Source organism: Spodoptera frugiperda, chromosome 18 (assembly GCF_023101765.2).
Source record: "Spodoptera frugiperda isolate SF20-4 chromosome 18, AGI-APGP_CSIRO_Sfru_2.0, whole genome shotgun sequence".
In the NCBI taxonomy this organism is placed as follows: Eukaryota; Metazoa; Arthropoda; class Insecta; order Lepidoptera; family Noctuidae; genus Spodoptera; species Spodoptera frugiperda.
The window spans coordinates 69,046-91,990 of NC_064229.1; the positions used below are offsets into that span (position 1 = coordinate 69,046).

The window sequence follows — 22,945 nt, forward strand, 5'->3', positions numbered from 1 at the left end:
GAACCCGAGACCCTTTGGCCGGCCGGCAGTCGCACTTGCAACCACTCGGTTGGCCGAGAGCAGCAGTAAAATTTTTGTATTGTCAAATATTCAAAAACGATTTCCCCGATTAAATCAGCCCTTAATGTAACGTTGCTTCGTTAGTTTTGAAATATGAGTGATTCACTAAAACGCAACTTTCTGAACACAACAAGGATGTAATATGGGATTTGAGAAACGAAGAATTCTTTAGACATGGCAATAAATTATTTAGCAAGTGAAAATTATTTGTTACTTGGACTTAGGCTATGTATTATATATTTTCTAAGATAATTTAGAAAACAACTGTCAATCGGTAACTGTTGAAGGAAAACCTTATGAGGAAATCTGTGCTTACAATTACTAATTATAAGTTTAAAATTACCAAGACGTATTGAGCAAGCGTGGTGATACTCAACCTTTCACCGTGTAAGAAGAGACCTTTGGTCAGCAATGGCCACTTATAGGTTGTTCATTTGATGTTTGTGTGTAACAATTAGTTTATCTAATTTATTTTTAACCTCAAGAACGTCTGTGCGATTATTCAAAATTATTACTCTTTCTCAAAATATTCTCTCACGACAGTAAAGCTCATGCACGTATATTTTAATCTGTCAATTTGTGTCTACCCAACCCATGTACGGTACAATTTTGGTTGTCAGCCTAAATTGTGACAATAACCTTTGCTATGCATTAAAAATTCAAGAGTCTGTTCCATTCTCGTGCGAAATATATCCTTTACCGTTTTTGTCTGACATAATATCATGCCTTTCCCCAGCGGGTTAAATAGAAGTGCGTGTAATGTAATTGCATATTCTTTTAAATTGTTATTGTACTTGTATCTAAGGATAAACTCTACAAGGAATATAGGATATACGAATAAGGAATATAGGATAAACTCTAAAGAAGTCTTTTGGGTGGAGGGGATGAATCAAGTGACTTCTCTCGCCTTGGCTTAGACAAGACGGAGTGTCAGACTCTTCCTAACTAAGATCCTCCAGATGCTTTCCCTAATTTGTATAGGTATCCATCTTCAAAAGAGCTTAATAGACTGTTAGGATATGAATTAAAATACAATCAGAAAAAAATTAAGTATCTATGCTGACCCACATTTGATACGACCAGAAATTGTTTTGCAAGTGTGACATACATACTCGTAGCAATATGCAACTGAATACAATCATAATTCACGCAAACTCGTTTAATGCAATGTAAATTTCAGGGCACACTCTCTGAATAGTTATTTAGTATTCCCAATAACTCCGCTTGCGGCATTACCCACCATTTAGGAACTCTATCCTATTAATTAATACACGGAATGCTTCATTTGTGCCTAAAATTTACATCAACGGTAAATTAATTTATTAGTTTTAGCGTGAAAGAGCGATCAACACGGTTTAGTTTTCAGAAACTTTGCATTCAAATAATTATGGGTATTGAATGATCCAAATTCTGAATTTAATGATATCTAGCTATAAATAAGCCTTCATTACAACGAAATTTATCAAATCATTATGTTCTCTTGATGTGTACGTGTTTGCATGTGCGAACCTGTACCATAATGTATTTGTTGTGTCACTTATACAGTAATAAACTAGCATCCAAACGCAGCGGTGGTTTTATTAAGTAGCCGACAGTTCATCTCTACCAAACTTTAGAATAAAAACAGGTATGGTTTTTCGTACATAAAAATTAAAATATATACCATGTTTTCCAAACAAGATAACAAGTTGTCTTGTCAAACTGATGGTGGCACGTAGTAAAAGTTATTTCTATACAATCAACGGCATGCGCAAATTCGCATAGGCTGGTTAAACGAGTTTCCGTGTTTTATTCCCCAGAGCTCGAAAAACCCCTGCTGTTGAAAAAAACTGAGATTACATCCCAACATCGACAAATTGTCGTAGGTATTTGCTTTGGCGCAATTTTGTCTTTTTTTCCTTCCAAATTATTATTTTTGGCGATACTGAAAGTCTTGTGAGAATGTTTCTTTATAACTGTCGTATAAACTGATTATTTGGGATTAGTTGAGTAACATTTGTTAGGAATGATTGCCTCGTTGGTCGCAAGTGCGACTGCTGGACAAGGGGGCTAACGTTCGATTACCGGATCAGGGAAAGTATTTCTGGGCTTTTTTTTGATTTTTCGAAAATTTCTCAGTAGTAACACGGATTCTGGAATTGTGCTCAGTATATGGCAATAGACTCACCCCCTATTACATGGGTATACGGTGTATATTGTATAGCGGCATTACGTGCCGTAATGTGCACCTCTGCTAAACCCTTTCGGGGATATTCTGTTGATCAGTTAAAAACATCCACGGCTGAAAATCGGTCGATTAGACGCGACTTGCATTTTAGCAACTGTGAATTTTCATTCCAGTAACAAACTCTAGAACTAACCGTCACTAAAGAAGGAATTCTTCACAAAATCTATCTATTGTACCCTTTCACCAACCAAAATGAATAATCGTAATAAATCTGATAAAAGTTAATTTCACGGGAAATGAACACGACTGTGCTAGATTCGATAATTTAATGTTTCGACGAAATGTGTTTTGCGTGTTGGTTGGTTCTATAGATCGTGTTAAGCTTCGTCTCTTGTCTGAACCATTTTGTATAAGGAAAATTGAATTATTACACGTACACATACTGTATCAAAAGTCAAAAGTCAACATTATTTGCTTCAAATAGACCAGGAAGGCACTTTTGAACTTCTTGAGTTTTTATCAGTGTTCGTTTTTACTATGTTTTATGTGTGGTTTTTTCTTTAAAGGTAAGAACTAAATAGATGCATTTATTTTTCATATCACTTACCTAATTACAGTGTATTATATTAGGACAAGACTTAAATCTCTCTAAAATCTTTTATCCTTTCGAAAAAAAATCTGATGGTTTTTTCTGGAAATCAGATTACAACTAGAAAGGCATAAAAGAATTTCAACTCTACTTCCACAAGAATAAAGTAGAGTTTATCCCTGCGGGTCAAAATAAAACTAATATATGTGTGTACTAATTGAGTTGCCTAAATACCTGCTAAATAATACTCGTTTAGAATGCAATGGGTATTTACGAATTCACAGGAACCATTTGTACGCTTTGAATATTTCATTTACCATTACGAGTGATTGTTTGTTCATCTGTAACATTACCTACATACATAAATGGGAATGCAATGCACATGGGAATGAAATGCACACAAGAAAGTTCACGTCACTTGACAGAAATTTCACAACAGAAAACAAAATCTTTTCCGTCAGATGATCCGCTCGTGTGGTCAAAGGAAAGACATATTTATATAAATATATAACCTGACGCCTGTTTTCCCTTGGGGTTAGTAGTAGTAGTAGACTATGTAACGCCAGTTGCAACAATTCTTACATATCTCTTTCGACTCATCCACAGTCATTAGTCTTTTCATGCAAGCTACTTTTAATTTGGCCCTTCTTTAAAATATCACTAAACTGATAGATGTGTGTATTGTGTGTCTATCTAGAGCGCCCTCTCTCTTCTTTAGTATTAAAATTACATTAATTTTGAAGTCTAGTAACTTCCAAGTTCATAAACACAACATTAAATAATCTAATAGCTATTTAATGAGTAACATTGTCCTTCGCAATAGCACAAATATTGGCTTTACGCCAACATATATCAAAGACATCGTTTATAATTATACAACTCATGTATTAGATCATGATCTGATATGAACAGGACTGTATTCATAATAAGCTGTTAGCGGTGTGCAATACTGATATATTTATTTATTGCAATATGGTATTGCTTATTAGCCTTTTTTATTTGGGGGGAACCTTTAAAAGGCGCCTAGCTTTTTGGGCAGAAAGACTAGGGAATGTGGGATTTTTACCCCCCTAAAACTATCTCGGTGACCACCCTCAGCACCTATCAAGAGGCAATGAATCCTCTAATTACACTCGGTGCATCGCCTGTTACGACACATCCCTAGGGAAACGTGCGTCTCCCATGAGGTTTTATGTCTCCTAGATAGTATTTTTGCAATATGATTAAGAATTTTCAGTTTCTGACTTCTCACCTCCTATTACATGCCACTTACAACATAAATTGTGAAAAGTGGGTGTGTATTGTACAGTTGCATGACGTACCATAATGTGCATCGCCTACTTCTTCGGGGATTAAAGCGTGACGATACAGATAGATTAAGAGTTGTATTTCAACTCTCAATAAAACTCTTCTGATCAAGGCTGAATTCTAAACTAAGCTCGGATTAACAAACTATGTAATATTTTAAAGTATGCAATCTAAGTGGACCCTCGTATCCATCACTGTTGGAACATTATTTCCCTGCGACTCGTAATTAGATAAGTAAATGCAATATGGCGGACAGTTTGACGTTTATTAAACATTGTTCACAGGTCTGAAAGTGACGTCACGGTAATTGCAATTTCGTTTGGACGGCTAATGACAAAATTAGTACATAGATATTTGTTTGTTTATTCTGAAGTGACACATAATTGGTTCAGTACCGACATACCTTATATGTTTAAATGAAACACACACTAGTCACCAGTTTTGTCACGAAACGTAGTTAGATATTTGTGGTCGAAAAGCGATTACAAAGCACCTGTGTGATTCAATTCAGTACAGTAACTGCTGCACTATTGGTGCGGTAGCTGGGCAACCGACTGCTGTGCAACGTGTAGCCGGTTTGATTGGAGCAACTCTTCGACTGTTATCTAGCGGTTTCCATTCCCGCACGGAACAACTCTTTGTGTGATCCACAAATTGTTGTTTCGGGTCTGGGTGTCATGTGTATCTTCTTGTATGTTTCTAAACGCACCCACGATATTGGAGAAAATCCTAGTCTAAAGAAACGTTTAAAAAAAAGAGGACTAAAAGAAACTTTATCCTTTACCCCTTAAGAGATCAATATATCGTCTCATGATATGAAAAATCTCTTGGTGCCATAAAAAATAATATAACAATCTTGACTTCAAACCAACAAGTTGAAAAACGTTTCAGTGTCAGCTGTGAGTCTGTGAGAATTGCAAACGATTTTCACAAAGACCCGATAATATTATTAAGACAAAATCGAGGGATGGTGAGCGGTTAGAAATAGATAAGATAAGGGTAGTTCTTGGCACCCGTTGCGGGTTGGAGACCAACTATAGGCCGTCTATACAAAATTGTTAAAAGAAAATCTTTGTTCAGTATAGTCAGTCAGTGGCCTCTAAAGAAAGAGCGTCAATTTATAATACCTGACCATTTTCCTATGACTTTGTTTTGATACTACAATGTATATGTTTTAAACTGACATAGTCACTAACAATATAATTCGAACTTGAGACGGAGTATTTAACATGTTTATGAATTAATTTTTTTATTTTATATTATTAACACTGTTTTATCCGTGATCATAGCGCTTGTAACAGTGCCGAAATATCGGAAACTCATAGACATTAATAAACATAGTAAATATCCCGTCTCAAGTTCTAATAATACAATATCTCTTCGTTACAATAAGATTATTATTTTATTAATAACAAAAGAAAAATATTGTAAAGCCAACAGTGACACGTAGTTATAAATACAATTTTAATTAATCCCTTCCTTTTATCAGATTTTATAGTAAATGTAAACAATCGTCCCTTTTGATAAAATTCGGTCTTAAATATTAATTGAAGTAATTAGTAAGTGGAGCCTGTTTTAATTAAACAGAAAATGCCATCAGCGTATTAAACGCAACGGTATAATCATTTACATTCTGAAATTAAATCGTATTTTCTTCTTTTATTATTTGTATGAACATCGGTGTAAACGTTTTAAGTAGACTGATTTAAAGTTTGGATAAATTAAAATAAGTAATAAACATCTATTTTGTTATTAATGTTGAAAGAAAATGGCGTCACGGTAATAAGGAGTAGTCGTTATAATTTAGATTTTAGATCATTAAGAGTGTTTTACTAAAATACGAAAAGCTCAGCTCATATTTAGGTTTTGTGAAAGAGGAAAGTACCATTAACTGACGAACATGCATGAAAAGACTGATGACTGTTGATGAAGCGAAAGATGTATGTAAAATTCGTAGCCATTGACGGTCCTTTATCTCTGCCTACCCCCATATGAGACAGGTGAGAAGTTGTATAAGTATGTACGAGAAAAAAGAACTTATTGAGGTAAGATTTTCATTTCACTACGAATACTAACCTAACAAAACAATCAAACAACATTTATACTAAATCCTACTTTGAACTTAATTAAAATCAAGTACATTTTGGAAACGAAAAATTAAGTAGATAAGAGCTTTAGTGGGTTTCTTGGGAGGTAAACAACACCTCATTTAAAAGTCCCTCTTTGTGATTAAGAGGGAAATAAGATGAAAGCAAAGTTAAGTAAAAAATATTGTGGACACTTTGTTTGTTACCTCCCTCAAAAGTCTCAGAGAATTGGTTCAAAGAGACTTCAAAGTCTTGAAGTTGAAATACAATTTTGTTACCGTGTTTTACACTTTTTAATATCTAAACAATACTCGTTTTTGTGTTTTGAAGATTACATTTGTCTCATTGTAAAATTGTTCCTTATTGAATAGACTGCCTCATTGGCCGAGGCAAAGGCGACAGCCAGACTAGGGTCTCGGGTTCGATTCCTGGGTCGGGCGAAGTATTGCTGGGTCTTTATCGGTTATTCGAACCACGCATTTTTTCGCACGTAGTCTGGAAATGTGCTCGGTATATGGCAATAGGTTCTCCCCCTATTACATAGGGCTTCCATCGTGAATTGTAAAAAGTGGGTGTACATTGTACAGTAGCATTACGTGCCCTAATGTGCACCTTTACCTACCCCTTCACGGATAAAAGGCGTAACGATAAATTATAGAAAAAAAATCAGTTCATTATGTCAGTGAACGAGTACTTACAGTTATCAGGACAAAGTGATCCATCGAAGCCACATATTGGAGTGTCAGGTGGTGGACCAGCTCTACCACCAGCCCAGTGGATAGGCCGGTCTTTGATGAACTGCAGAGTTGAGTCATCAGCTAAATACGTTGCTACGACCTGTGGAAGAAAGATTGGCATATAAATAACTGGAGTCAAGAGAAGGTCTACGTTCAGCAGTGTATGTCTTGTGACTTTATACATTCAAATGACTTTATTTGTGAGCCTCTAGCAGGGCCTGAAACTAGTCGAGTTACTCGTCAAACAGTTACGTAAGTAAGCCGATAATATAATAATTAACTTTATTTGTATTTCATAAGTTACAAAAGATTACATATGATGATGATGGCGATAATAATAGCAGTCAGCGCGTGGACCGCGCGCTTACAACCTTTTTGTTTTGACGTTATAAAATAAATATCATATGATAAAATATATCATATATTAAGATTTAATATTAAAAATGACATAATATCATACGACATAAGATTTAATGTTCAAAAAATGTCAAGTTTATTGCTGAGTTAGATATCGTTAAAGTGTGATTATGTCCTTAAGTGTGCACCCATAAAGGACTATTAACAAAATGGATTACTATTTGAAGGTATATTTCAATTTTAATATTAATCCAAATTGAAATATGTCTCTTTTCAAGTCAATAATGATATTTCGATTTTATTTTATGCCATGTTGTAAGTATTAACAACAATCACTATAGATAAATCACTATTTTTCACGAAATTTCATTTACTTAAAAGCTTCCACAAAATCTACACAGTTTGCTTAACTTTACAAATATCATGTTCCGTATCTAAGTTTTTAACAAGTTTTTTTACCGTTACTCCAGAATCCAGAAGAAAATTCTGAAGCGCGACAAACGTTCCGTAATAAAATAGAAGCGAGCCAACCTTGAATTTTATCCATAAAAGTAAATTGAATTTTATTCGTGAACCGAATATCCTTATTTGTACGCACGGAATAGCTTCGAATCATTCGAAAAACAATATGGAAAATATTTTCGGGACTGATTTGCAATTTATTACTTTTACTTTGGATTTTCTGCAATATCCACCATACTTGTTATTCTTTGAAGAGGTAGAGCATTGTTTACGAATTATTGTTTTTTTTTTTACTTTTTTTCCTATTATATTTGTTCTCCACGGACTCTTAATCCGTGCCCTTTTCATACTTTTTTTTTATGATAAATCTAATCCAAATTTTTAATGCCTATGTTATGTGCAACTATAATTACTATTGTAACAAAAATACTAATTCATTAACACAATTTTACTATCTACAAAATTCAATTTACCAACAGAACCAGTACGAATTTTTGTTACAAGTCCTGTGAGAAAATCTAATGAAATTGGACTAGAAAATGGCGAAAATTTTACTCTACTAAACATAAACATGTTTAGTAGATACAAATATGTACATAGGAATATACGTACGTAGGTTCGTGTGTGAAGTAGGGCACTAAGCACATTGTTATTCAAAAGGAAGAGCTTCTTAGGCATTGCTTAAAATTTGCGTCAACTTGAAAGCCTTTTGATTCGAGAGGAAACTTCCAGAGTGTGAATTCGCCATCTTTTTAGGGATTTCTTCGTCGTACGAAACTAAGCTAACTTTGTTTGAGTTCGCATACCGACATCAATATTTTTGATAGTATAATCCATGAAGCAAATACATAAAGGAGATTTCATAACTGGATTTCCCTTTAACATAATGCGTGACACTTTACAGGGAGCGCAGGACGTTACAAACCACGCTTCTAACGTTCTCTATTTTCCAACATGCAGTCCCATACTACAAATTGTAATGTGCCACTTTCTGAGCGCTTATAAGAAAAGGAAGAAAAAATATACAGACGAACGATTTGGACAAGTACCTATAAATTACGAGTACTAAGAAGTTATATCTTAGTTTAGACTTTTTATCTTAATTCCACTAAAGTATTATTTCTAAGACGCCTATGAAATAAAGTATAATATAATATATATAGCTTTTTTATAAAATAATAGATATAAAATGATTTCTCCCGCCTTGGGCGAGGCGAGAGAGCGTATCAGACTCTTACTAACTAAAAACCACCCCGTTTTTACACCTGCATTTCAAGCCGGAGCCCCGGTAAACCAGCTAGGTAGTCGTCTCCTATATTTCAGCTGGTAAACAATTTTGATAGTTCACGTTATCATCCTGTTTTCGGAAACAAAAACATTCTCCCATCTAAAAATTGTTGACGCCGCCCTGTACGTATTCTCATGGCTTTATGAACACTATTTGCTTGACAAATGTATGTTTATATGTCTAGAGCAAGAGATATATGGCAAACACACCTAACCTGAGTAAATAATACAATATATTATTGAGAACCAGTCAATAAGTCTTTCGTGACCTTATTGTGAGATTCTTCATTCATATATTATTATGTAATATACGTGTATTAACATTAGGTACGCCTACTATTACTTAACACGCTAGTCTACATTGACTTTAAATAGGAGCTAATGAGGAGTTAAGCAGGAGTAGTAACGGCATATTTTAATTAAAATAAAACTCCTTATGTGACCTTCAAAAGAGGTTTTTATTCAGAAGTGTGGGACAGCCATGCTTCGACACGAATGAGCCGGCTCGACCGGAGTGATACTACGGCCTCACAAAACACCGTAAAACAACGCTTGCGCTGTGTTTCGTTGTATGAGTGAGGTTACCGGAGGCCTAATTATCCCCCCGACACTCAATCCCCGATTCCCAATAATCCTTAAAATCCTTAGCCCCAAAAAGCCAGCAACGCACTTGTAACGCATCTGATGTTTAGGGTGTCCATGGGCCGAGGCAATTGCTTACAATCATGTGATCCGTATGCTCGTTTACCGGCTTATACCATTAAAAAAGTAGACATTTTCTAGCTGTTGGTGTTAATAATATTAAAGGATTTGCGTATCGTAATCATCGTATCTAAGACTAACTCTTGAAAGTCGAATAAATAATGTGCTTTCTATTTAAGAAAGATAAAATGAAAAAACAAAATATCTAGAAACAAATGGACCTCCTAAACTTCTTCACGCAAACATGCGATTAATCTATGTCTAGTACGAATGCGCTATTGAAAACATTTTATTTAGCTATTTATTAACATTTTGTATAAACAATAGATTGTATCTTTTTTATTCGAGAGGTGATTGATTCCCAGTACGCGCAGTGTCATTTGAGTTGCAATTTTTGAAAAAATCTCAGTAATATACGCAGTTCAACGTTAAAATAAGAAATAATACTTCTTTGCAAAGACAAAGAAATCAGCCGTGTCGTGTGTTGCGGAATGCAGCTCTTGAAAATGAGCGTCTAAACTTGAAACTAGTCGAGTTCCTCGTCAAACAGTTACGTGAGTAAGCTGATACCATAATAACTAAAGACAAAGATCTTTTATTCAAATTATCTATTAGCAAAACTGCCAAACAAATTATTACAATGAATGTTTAAAATAAACAGTCTGACAGCACTCAAAGTTTTAAACTTGTAAAATTCATCCGAAAAGTTATTTCATCAACGAAACTTTAGTGTCTAATAGCTACTTAATACTTGTTTTAATCCGATACTCATTATAAGCAACGACTCTCTTCAGATAGATTACTTTCTTTAATGTCTTTCAATTATGTTTTAAGTAATTTTGTTGAAATTGTCTGTGCTAAGTTAATTACAACTTTATTGTTAATATTTTACAGTTCATTTTAGTTTAAACGGATTCATAAATTTGGATGAAAAGTTAGCATTTTTTTCTAAATGCTAGCGAAGGTATTTTACGAATAACGTTACACTTTTTAATTTCTCAGCTCTTTTTTTTATTTTTCACTAAGCCTGTAGAGGCACAATTGAGAAAAGGGGTCTCCGCTTTATGTGACTCTTTTCACCCTAAGTCTTGTAAGTCCCATATACACCGTGTAACAAAATACCCATATACATCAAGAAGCACTGAAGAATACAGGTTGAATAAAATCTCTACACAAAGTTTCAGCTTAAAATACGTTAAAAAATGGTACCAAATACTTGGTGTCGCATGGTTCTCGTTTTTAAATCATACAAACGTGTCACACTATAGGGGTCACTTCATAACTTCGTTCCATGAAAACATGAGTTTAAAAAACCCTTCCAGTATCGTTTGTTATGTTATCTAGAAACCGAGCACTTGATATGTATACCCCATTTTTGTTACACCTACTGCCACATAATTCTAAATTGTTATCTGAGATCACTAATTAACGACACAGTTGAAAGGTAATTTTTTCCATTGATTTCCCAACCAAAATATCACCATACTTCAACAATATCTCACCCTTTTACACAAACGATAGAACCAATCCCATAAGACGGCAATTTCGACAATCTCTTACCTTCCATACTAAAATCTATTTATAAAAAAAAATCACAATGCATGGCATTTGACTGCCGTGTTCCAACCTCACTCAAAAATTCTTACAAAGACGCTTAGAAACTGAAAATTCTTTTGTTCCTTTAAAAATGCTGACGAACCATCATGAGCAGAGTCATAAATTAAGGAGGTTTATTGGAAAACCCGGTTTATGGACTAGTAACATGCGATTCCTGTTCATTCAAGACAGAAATTTGTGCTAAAATATTAGTCAAAAAGGTTTAAGTTTATTTTTTTGTGGTGCCAAGAGATACTCGAAAGCAGAGGATACTTAATTTTATCTCAAACCTTTTGTTACGTAATTTACTTATTTAAAGCTAGAAAAACGGTTTCGTTTTATTTTAATTTTACGTCTAGAAAACGAAAGAAGATTTTTACGGTTGAAGACGCTTTTAGTTTGATGATCTTTGGAATAAAAACTCATAGAATTGATAGCTGAACCTCTTGTATGCTAGTATATCAGACACAATAGAAAACTCATTGTGTCTGGCATAGATTTGCGCTCCCGGCATACTACGGGTAAATTTTTGAGAACAAATAAACAGTTTTGGCAAATAAAAATACGTATATAAATTATGTTTATATAATATAATACGAGATATGATAGGTACAGAAAAGGGTAGATGACTAATTATTATTTCAATGTCCGTTTTGCAGATCATTTTAAAATATTAAACACAAATTTTTATTTTCTTACGGAAACAAATACTTTCAAATATAATATTAAAAACCAATTATTTAAAATATCGCGTGACGTTACTTCTTGGTGAGTTTAATACGTAGAAATGTCGTATTTGCTCCCACTCCTGTGAGAACTATGATAACAAAATAATAAATACTTGTCTAATATTTTTTATAACCTAATTGACCGACTAAATATTCATACCCTGTCATCATTCTTATTACTTATATATGAGCTAAAACATTGACACCTTCTTGAACTAAATATTCGTTTTAATAGCTCATTACATTTTTATCTTCACTTTAAAAGTAGAAGAATTATGACGCATCAAGCTTCAACGATAAGACAAATTTTCATCTATTTTGCATTAAGGTCGAGGTAGCATCCCCATTATCTACGGCAGCGCCATCTTTGTCCTTAACTAAACTATAATAAGGTTGCCTTACGTAACTTTCTGGCTTATTAAATACAGTTAAATTAATCAAGAATGAGGAAAAGTAAGTAAGTAAGAATTTTGTCATACATTATTATATTCTGTTTAATTCGTAACTTTAGTTGTATCAAAGAGAAAACCAAGCGAATGATAATTGTGCACATTATTTTTGGAAAATTGGTAGTAATTTTTTTCCTAGTTTTTTGTAAAGGAATACAAACTGATAAACGAAATCGACTGCACTGTTAGTGCAGTAGCTGGGCAACAGGTTTGCGCGCAACGTGTAGTGAGTTCAACTCCCGCACGGAGCAACTCTTTGCATGATTTACAAACAGTTGCTTAGGTTTTGGATTTTATGTGTGTGTGAAATTGTATGTTCGTAAACGCACCCACAAGACAGGAGAAAATCGTAGTATACGAACGTTAAAAAAAAGTCAAACGATTTATTCAGCCACAATATTATACCAAATCAATGTTTAGTATTCTGCACAGCCACTAACAGAAAACGTCGCAATGATAACTTCTCTCAAGGAATTCAGAGCTCCCTTAATCAGATCTGTTTGCCCTTCCATCATAGAAAAAAGGGAGACGTATTGAGCTTTTTTTTATAAAACTCAAATATTTTAATATCTTCATTTTAGGTATACAAGATCATGTTCTTATTTCACGAAAGTGTAAACAGAAGCCTCCTTATCCTACTACATATTGTTGTCAATTTAGTAGGTTGTGAAATTATTGCTTCGAAAATTGGATAATATACCTTTCATTATAAATTTTAAGATTTTATTTTGATTGCCATACTCAGTCATTTAATGATTACATGGACTATTCCTTGGTAACGATTTTGTTCCGAAAACAATTGCAAAGGACTGAATTAACTAAAAATCATGGTATAGTCACGTAAATTAAAGAAAAGCTCTACTAGTGTCGAATCACAGATGACTCATCATCATCATTCTTCATGTAAAGGACTAAGTTAAGTAACCATTAAATGACTCTAAGTACGGCGGTATAAAACATTGTATGTATTAGCTTAAGCTGTAAAATTAAGCATGTTTTTTGTACTTACTAATTTCGTTACGTAACCACTAGATACATAACTAGGCAAGTTGGCATTAGAATGTATAGTACAGTATATATAATATAGAATGTATAGTGCCTTTTTCTCTGCCCTTATGGGGATTAAACGGTAATCCGACATTTTGACATTCCGAGTGAAGAGAGGTCAGACGTAGGTCGGACATTTTCTTCATTCATAGCGAATTTATTGGAGGATTAAAGCATTTATAACCAGATTTTAATGATAGCTATACGAGATGTGTGGTATAAATATGATATTATAGCTATTTTTTTTAATAATCGTCCGTCGTCATATCTTCCGGTATAAATACATATGATATTATAGCATTTTTTTTTTAAATAATCGTCGTCGCGTCATCACTCCCTTTATCCCCGAAGGCGTAGGCCACTGTACAATGTACACCCACTTTCACCGTTTGTTTTATACTATGGAAAACTGATTGAGACCTGGAACTGTACCTGCTATGCCTGGAGCGTATCTCATTTTTTTTTTTGTATGTTAAATGGGCCGACGTTTGGTCGCTATCTCGCCTGGTAAGTAATTATAATCGGATTTAAATCAATTAATGTAGATAACGTTACTCTTCTTGTGGCACAGTCGGATTTAGAAGTACATAAGTGTACTGTATCTTTAGTTCGAGTCACAGTCTCTTGATTGGCCGGCTTGAAAAAGCCAACCAATAAGAGTGCTGAATGCGCTCTTGTTTTGTTTATTATAAACGTAAAGCAAACACGTACTCAGGTTACTGCAAGTGCCCTGTACGTCGAATGATCACTAAGTTACGGATTTTGGGGTTGAATCGTTAGTATTTCTTTAAATATATATATTTTTTTAAACTTTTCAAAAGGTTACAGCACATATAATCGTCATACGAAACTAGCACAAAATGGATGTGACATTCAAATCATGCACCCTTACTGCTGTTTCCAGGAATAAATGCTTCATATTATGTAAGATGCGATACAGTAAAATAGTAGAAGTATCTTAAAATACCGTGAACTTTCGCCATTTGTAGGCGTATCGCTTTTGTTTCTAGGATCATTGTTCGGTTTGTTATTTGCTCCGACGTCAGCCGGCGAACTCGTTAAGTTACAATAAAGCCCCATTTTATTTTTCCTTTACTTTTTTTTACTTACAACTTCGACTTTTACCCCCAGGCGACTTGTTAGTGATTGAGTTTTTTTTTTTCTTGTTTCATTTTGTTCGTCATTGTTTTTTGATGATTGATTTTAATGCTGCTGATAAAGCATTGATACCTTGGTTTTTATTTAGATGGGATAATAAATAACTATACAAGCATTTTTCTTTCTATGTCATTTAATTTTGTCCTATATCATTAAGTCCACCTTGTAATATGTACAAATCTATATTATATAAAAATCAATTGCTGTTCATTGGTCTCGCTAAAATTCGATAACGGCTAGACAGATTTGGTAAATTTTGGTCTTGAATTAGGTATTTGTAGAAGGTGGTACGAAGTTTGCCCAGTTAGCTAGTTGTACATAATTATGTATGAAGCTTTTAAATAAATAATAAAAACCAAACCTTTTGTCTAACACTATGTACTTTACCATGTTTCAGACAATAACAATTATTCCACTAGCTTAACCTAAAACAAACAACAACAAAACAGAAACTTACATTAAATCTCAACAAAGACGTCATACATGTCTATCACACTGTAGTTACTTGGAAACATGTTATAATTCCGCTCTTACTCCACTTCAGACGATGTCAATACCAGAGTGTTACTTTAAACATGTTCCGAACTCGACCGAACGAATTTAGATCAACATTTTCCATTTTATTGACTCGCCAATCGAGTGGTCGCAAAATCTCGAACGCAATTTCTCAGTTGAGAAAAGTGGTCTATTTCTGATTTTTCAAAAATTCTTAGTAGCAGTGTAGAGTCTGGAATTGTGTTTATTGTCCAATAATAGACTTACTTCTTATAATATTATGAGACTTATAAAGTAGTTTTCACTATATTTATTTAAAATTCTCTAAATTTACATTTTTAAATAATATTTAAAACACACAATATAAAATAATATTTAAAAATATAAAAATAGGAGCCGACCAGTAGCGGGAACATGGTGCAAGCTACCGGTGGTTAGGGCTCCAGAGACAGAAACCTCCTCACAATACGTGCCGTTTCGAGGAGTACTGCCTTCTGCATCAGGCCCTTGATCCATCCGCCCAACCCCAGCCTCCTAAGGTGATTGTCGAGGCTGTTGGGTATTAATCCGTTGGCCGACACGACTATCGGCACAATGACAGCCGAATCCACACTCCACATGTCGACAACCTCGCGAGCCAAGTCAAGATATTTTATTTGTTTATCTTTTTCAGCTTTCACGAGGTTCTCGTCATGAGGAATGGTGATATCGACTATCATCGCGCGGCGCGCTTGCCGATCTATCACCACTATATCAGGTTTATTGGCTACAATAGTCCTGTCAGTGATGATAGATCGATCCCAGTACAACGTGATATGGCCGTTTTCGAGAACTGGATCGGGCACATACTTGTAGTATGGAACCTCAAACTCAACAAGTTGATACTGCAAAGCAAGTTGCTGGTGGATAATCTTGGCCACCTGATTATGTCTATGCAAATATTCACCATTAGCCAAACGACCACAACCAGAAATTATATGTCTTATGGATTCACCAGGACTATGACATGCCCGACATATGTCAACGGTCCCATCCTTAATAATATATTTCCGGTAGTTATTCGTAAGGATAACTTCGTCCATAATTGCACAGACAAATCCTTCAGTTTCACCAAAGAGATTACTGAATCGTAGCCAAGATACGGACGCCAGAAAATCTACACTGGGTCCATGAAGGGCCCGGAAGAAGCGTCCGTGGAGCTCCTTGCTATGCCATACCTCCTTGCGGTCATTGACGCTTAATACCACAGGTTTGCGCCAGTTCTCTTTTGCTAAAGATAGTGGAGTGAATCCATTGTCCACTGCTGCTACTTCTCGATGCATACCCTCGTTTACTTTCAGGAAATATTCCCTGAGGTTGCACACCTCACGGTTATGAAGGGTCTTAGCATTTAATAAGCCTCGACCCCCACATTTCCGCGGGATGTACAACCTCATGATCGATGAACGAGGGTGATGCATACGATTTGCAGTCAGCAGTGTTCGGACTCGCCTATCCAGGGCGTCAAGTTCAGTCTGAGTCCACTTGAGTATACCAAAAGAATACATCAGGACCGGCATGACCCAACCGTTATAGGCTCGCACCTTGTTTCCGCCTGATAATGAACTTTTCAGCACTTTATTCAGGCGGCCAAAGAAGCGTTCCCGTAACGATTGTTTCATGTTCGGTCCATTAATGCCTAATCCCTCTGACATACCCAGGTACTTGTAAGTATCATTTGCGGAGAGCGTTCTTAGTTTTGTGAAATCTGAGAGTTCTAGACCCTCAGATTCCACAATCCTCCTCGCTTCACATGCATGACAGCACATTTATCTACTCCAAATTCCATTCTGATGGAACTACTAAATTTTTCAGTTATTTTCAGTAGTTCCATCAGTTGTTTATTATTTGGAGCAAACAACTTGAGGTCATCCATGTAAAGCAAGTGGGATATGACTAGACCCCTTCTCCGCAAAGGATAGCCTAGCCCTGAAGCCTCCAATAAAGTACTGAGAGGATTCAAGGCCAAGCAGAACCATAGTGGGCTCAGACTGTCACCCTGGAATATTCCTCGCACTATCCTTACAGGTTCTTCACTCCCTTGGATTTGTCTACATCCCGGATAACAAAGCACAGTACTCCATTGCCTCATACATGACTGCAAGAAGGCGCGTAGAGTTGCATCTATCTTATACAACTCCAGCACCCTCATGAGCCATGTATGTATGTATGTATGTGTGTAAGTAGTTTTTATTATTAAGCGATTTTGTTTAGCTTGACCTGTTTGTTAGCGTCTATTTTAGTACTTAATCTAAATTTCTTCCCCTTCCTGACCACAGATCACACTGGTTTTGGGTACACACTCTTATTCAAAGTAAAAGTTAAAGCATTTATTCCAATTAAACTCTAAATGTAAAGGTACTTTTGAAATATAATAGTCTGTCAGGGCAAAACATAATTAGAATTTCCTAAATCTATATCAATCGACACAATCCTTACTATATTGATTATATACAGCCAATTAACACTAGGATTAACCAGTTATAATAGTATCTAATTAAGCCTTATTGTACTACACTAATGAATAGACATAATTAACTCGTTGGGAAACTGTGATCAGTATACAAGATGAAATTATAGACGTCATAACTCGACTCCTTAACTTAACTCTTAATCTCCGACATGAGCAACCGAGGGTTAACTTTAACCGCGCAGTTATCCGTCTTGTTGCCAAAAGTTGAATTATACGTTACTTTGTAAACACAAATGTGAGTTTTCATTGCAGTATATCTTTGTTTAAAGTTTAATTATTGCTTCGTTTGTTTAATGGCTCTAAACACAACAGATTAGTAAAAATGCTTTGATGCCAGGCTTTTAAAATTCTTAGTAGTAGAACAAGGTCTAGAATGGTACTACTACTTAATAAAGTACGAAGTTATAAAATACCTAGTATAAAGTGGAATCGAATATTTTCTCAGAGTTGCACAAGTGAACTCTAATCTAACTCAATTAATAGTTGACTTAATAAAGAGATGAAAGGAAATTAAGAGGAAAGCCGGGTTTGCCACAGAACTCTGTCAAGGAAGCCTCAATGAGACCACATACGCTTTGTTACGGATGGAGCGATAAAGAGGAATAAAATAAAAGGTAAGTACATAATTATATATCATATTTGCTACACGAATAAAAAGATTAGCGTAGTGGCTGGCCAACCAGATGCTACGCAATGCGACGCAGGTTCGATTCCTACAGGGAACAACTCTCAACACAAATGGTTATTCCAGGTATGGATGTGGTATGTGAAATGCACTAACATGACCCAGTAGAAAATTTTAAGCTAAGACCACAATTTCTTCTTTTTTTTTTCTTCTTTACTTCTTTTTTTTAAAAAACGTTGCCCGACACTAGGATTTTCTCCTGTGTCGTGGGTGCGTTTACAAACATACATGTTCACATACACATAATTACAAAAGTATGTATATACCATGGCAATTTTAAATAACTGTTTATTGAATACTTAGGTAAATACAAAAAGCCATACAATTTCATTACACAACAGAAACAAAATGACTAAGGAAGGAATGCGGAATTGCGCTTATTGGACTAATAAATACAGCCGAAAACCAAGATAAAATGAAACGAAACGCTAAATTGTATTTAATCTACATCCGACTTCGCATTTCAGAGAGAGAGAGAGAGACAGATGTGCTTAATTTTCCAAGTTACTACTTAAAGTCATATGACTGCAAAGTTGGCGCGGTGGCTGGAAGACTAGCTGTCATGTAACGTGTCGCAGTTTCCATTCCAGTACGAAGCAACTCTTTATTTTTATTCTTTTATTTATTTTTTCCGTCACGCCTTTTATCCCTGAATAGTAGCCAGAGTTGCACATTTCAACACGTAATGCCACTGTATAATGTACAATCTACAAATTGTTATTACGGTATGTGAAATTGTATGTTTATAAACGCACCCACGACACAGGAGAAAATCTTAGTGTAGGCAACGTCTCTTTTAGAAAAAAGAAAATAAATAAATGGGACATCCCTTTTTCTGATAAAGCAGATTTCTTAAGATCTCATCCTTTATATCCTGAAATATTTGACAAAGATTCACGATTGTCCGTACCTATATTACATAAAGCTCACTTTTCTCTAGTCATAAGACCGATAAAACTCACGTTGATATAATGCCAGTTTTTATCTGAACCTGAGAAATTTTAAAATAGCACAATTATTTGGCCCAACCTGAGCAGAGTCATCACCCTCTTGCTCGGCAGTTACATTGTGTTTTTAAATAGCTTGAATAACGAAATTTCCATATTTTATCACAATATTCTAAAGAAGAATGATGAACTTCTTTCATTTTTATATATCATAGTACCTTCCTTCTTTAACCTCTATACGATAAAGGAGGGATTGTATAACCCCTCTCATGTTTTATTGCTTACCGTGAATGCATTAGCAAATCACAAAACGCATTGAATTTGAAATGCTTTTAAGAAAAATCGGCACGCTCTCACGCTTTCGTTTTATAAAAGTGGGTTTGTTACTTATAACTTTATATTATTTGCACATAAACTTGTATAAAGTATCTATCGAATAGTTGCGATATACTTATACTACCTCACACTGCGATTACCCCGGGGCTGCGGACTGCCTAAAGTGTTACCGGGGCTCCGGCTCGAAAAGTAGGAGTAGGAACGTGGTGGTTTTTAGTCAATAAGAATCTGACACTCCTTCTTGCCTCGTCCAAGGCGATAGAAGTCATTGGATGGTCTTCCCTCCCTTAAAAAAAGACTGTGACTGCAACCGGCAATAATACCGATATTGTTGCAATTTTTTTTTTTGAAGATTTCCCGAGTGCAACATCACGTCGCGTCGTGAGACATAATTATGTAGCTAGTTCTTAATATGAATTAGCCCGACTCGTAAATCATATACGACCTGAGATCCCTTGCTTCGTTCGATTAAAGAGGCAGTTTAATTTATTTTTCTATAAAACTAGCAGGATACACGAACAATATTGTTAAATTCAAAGTCAAAAATATTTATTTCATAATAGACCTAAGTCTTTTGAAAGTCAAAGCTAATATTATTACAATATTAAAAAAAAATGTCTGCCTGACGGTCAGTTGTCTAGTGAAGCTATTTCCTCGTTCCAAAGTGTAGTGTTCCATTCATATGGAGAAGAACGAGCAAGAAACTCCATAGGTTACTCTTTTTCGATCATGTTCACAACACAATTATTGATTGTTATTGCCAATTTTTAAGTAAGCATCATTCTTATTATATCATAACCCTCTTATTTGGCCATCCTTAAATCGTTCAATTCTCAACAGAGCTTTACATTAACTGAGTTCCTTCAACGTAACCACAACACAATCCCGGCTTAAGTTAACACAAGCGAAAACCTTTTTTACGTGAGGTTTCATGATCCTAACAAAACTGTTTAAAATTAAACCTACATTGAGCTGACTTTACGAAAACGAAGTTAAGGGGTCAACCCTAGAGAGATCAGTAGTATCTTTAGATAAAGTATACATTGGTTACTTTTATATTATTAAAAGATTTGGTTGGATCAGCTATCGTTATTTGGCTTATGGTGGTTGCATTAGTGCTTTGACAATATAGATGTGCTATGCAGCTATGCTGCGAAGATGTAATAGCTAAGTTGTGAAAGTATACGAACGTTTCCACTAATACTAAGCTATATAGCTGTACGAGGAAGTTGCGCAGCTCAAGTATGCGATGTGTCGATAGTAGGGAAGCTACCCATAGCACACATCAACAGCACGCATGCATATCACGCATCTTGCCATATAAAAAAAATAACTTTGTTGAGTCCGTTTTCACCAGTGCTAAGCAAAGTGTACCAATGAATAGGATTGGTGGCCTTACTCATCCACAGCAACCATCTCTTTCAGAATATCAATTCCCATAGAAAACTACTTGGCAACAGTCCTTGGGCGATAGACTTAATAAGAAGCCCTTCTTAGGAAAAGGGAAACGTAATATTTCTTGGAATTTTAGGAGCGTGGGTTCTGATATTAAATGGGTCCGGATTTTAATTTTGGTTAATAATAATTTGAAATTATAATAAAGGGGTAATTAAAATCATAATTAAATAATGAAGAATAAAAAAAAATTATAAGCAGTAGCCCACGCGTAACTGGTTAAATTCAAGCTACAGAGGGTTTAGTACAAGTTTGTTTAACATTTAACGAGATCGAAACGAGAGCACGTTCGGCAAGAGCCCCCAACGCGCTCTCGTTTCGATTACTTTAAACGTAAAGCAAACTCGTACTAAGAGCTCAAGAGAAACGAATCTCCGAACAACATACGTCGTTTCCAAAAGTGGCAATACTTTCTGCACCAGGCCCAAGAAGTGAAGTTTGTGATAAGAAGACGTGGCATAAGAGATAATAAAAGAAGGAAACGATTTAAATCCAGTAATATTTTTCAAATCCTTTCATAGCTTTAGTTATAACCATTTTTGTTAAATAATGGATTACCTACTACAATATAACATTTTAATTTGACGAACAAGTGCTTAAAATTATCCATTTTGTTCCAAATTAATTAATTCATTGTAGTTTAATCTGGCAACGAGTGCCTTCAACGATCCGACATCCCCTGTAAATGAATATACAAAGCGAGAATGAAACAGTAGTATAACAGGAATAACTCCATTTACAAAATTATTTAAATTTGTAGATTAGTTAGAATAATGTAACATATTAATAATAAAAATCATGTCGACAACCTCATAGCTCATGAGGTTGTCGACATGTGGGATGTAGATTCAGCAATCATTGTGCCGATAGTCGTATCTGCCAATGGCCTTATAGCCAAAAGCCTCGACCAACACCTGAGTAGGCTAACGTTAGATGGTTGGATCAAGAGCCTGATGCAGAAGGCAGTACTTCTGGACACGGCGCGTATTGTCCGGAAATTCCTCTCTCTTGAGCCCTGACCACCGGTAGCTTGGATTTATCCCGTTACTGGTGGGCTACTGCTTTTTATATTTTTAAATGTTTTATTTTTTTTTTCTTTTTAATTTAATATTTAAAAATGTAACAACCAAGTAAAAGAAATAAATGAATTACAATAAAAATCATATTCTAGAAAATAGTAAATTTATAAATCTATACTAAAGGTAAAATGCCAGGATATATTATATATGTACTGATACTAATAATATATAATGCCGATGACTTTGTTTATTTGAACGTGCTAATCACCGAAATTACTGGTTCGATTTTATTTATTCTTTTAGTATTGGATAGTCCATTTTTGAAAAAGTTATATGCTACATAGCATCACATTGGGATCAACAGGAGCTGAGCAGATCGGGTAAAACCACGCGGATGTCACCAGCGAAAAATAAAATAGCGAATTTTGACATACATTGAAGACAAGTTCAAGAAAAATCCAGCAGATGGAGCTAGTCTACTAAGTCTCCTAAATCGTGCAAGCAAAGTTTTGTATAAGAAAACTTCTCAAAGTCAAACTATTAGGTAACAGCCCGCTAGGCCTGATCATCTAATCTAATTGAAGAGTTCTTCTGTTTCTAAGTTTAGGAATCACACACTGTTGCAAAAGGTGCGGACTACCTAGCGGGTTTACTGGAGGTCCGGCTCGAAAAGCAGAGGTAGGAACGGGGTGATTTTTAGTCAGTAAGTGTTTGACACTTCCTCTCACCTGTTCAAACCAGTAAAAGTCATTGGATGATATT

General features: G+C 35.1%; 1 protein-coding gene across 1 annotated transcript in view; it reads right to left on the reverse strand.

The window, feature by feature from the left end:
* Positions 1–22,945, reverse strand: part of LOC118277763 (atrial natriuretic peptide receptor 1) — a 145,786-nt gene that overhangs the window by 23,359 nt on the left and 99,482 nt on the right. Inside the window, exon 9 of the mRNA XM_035596670.2 lies at positions 6,910–7,048. Coding sequence (XP_035452563.2) covers positions 6,910–7,048 — 139 coding nt within the window. The remainder of the gene's footprint in view (positions 1–6,909; positions 7,049–22,945) is intronic.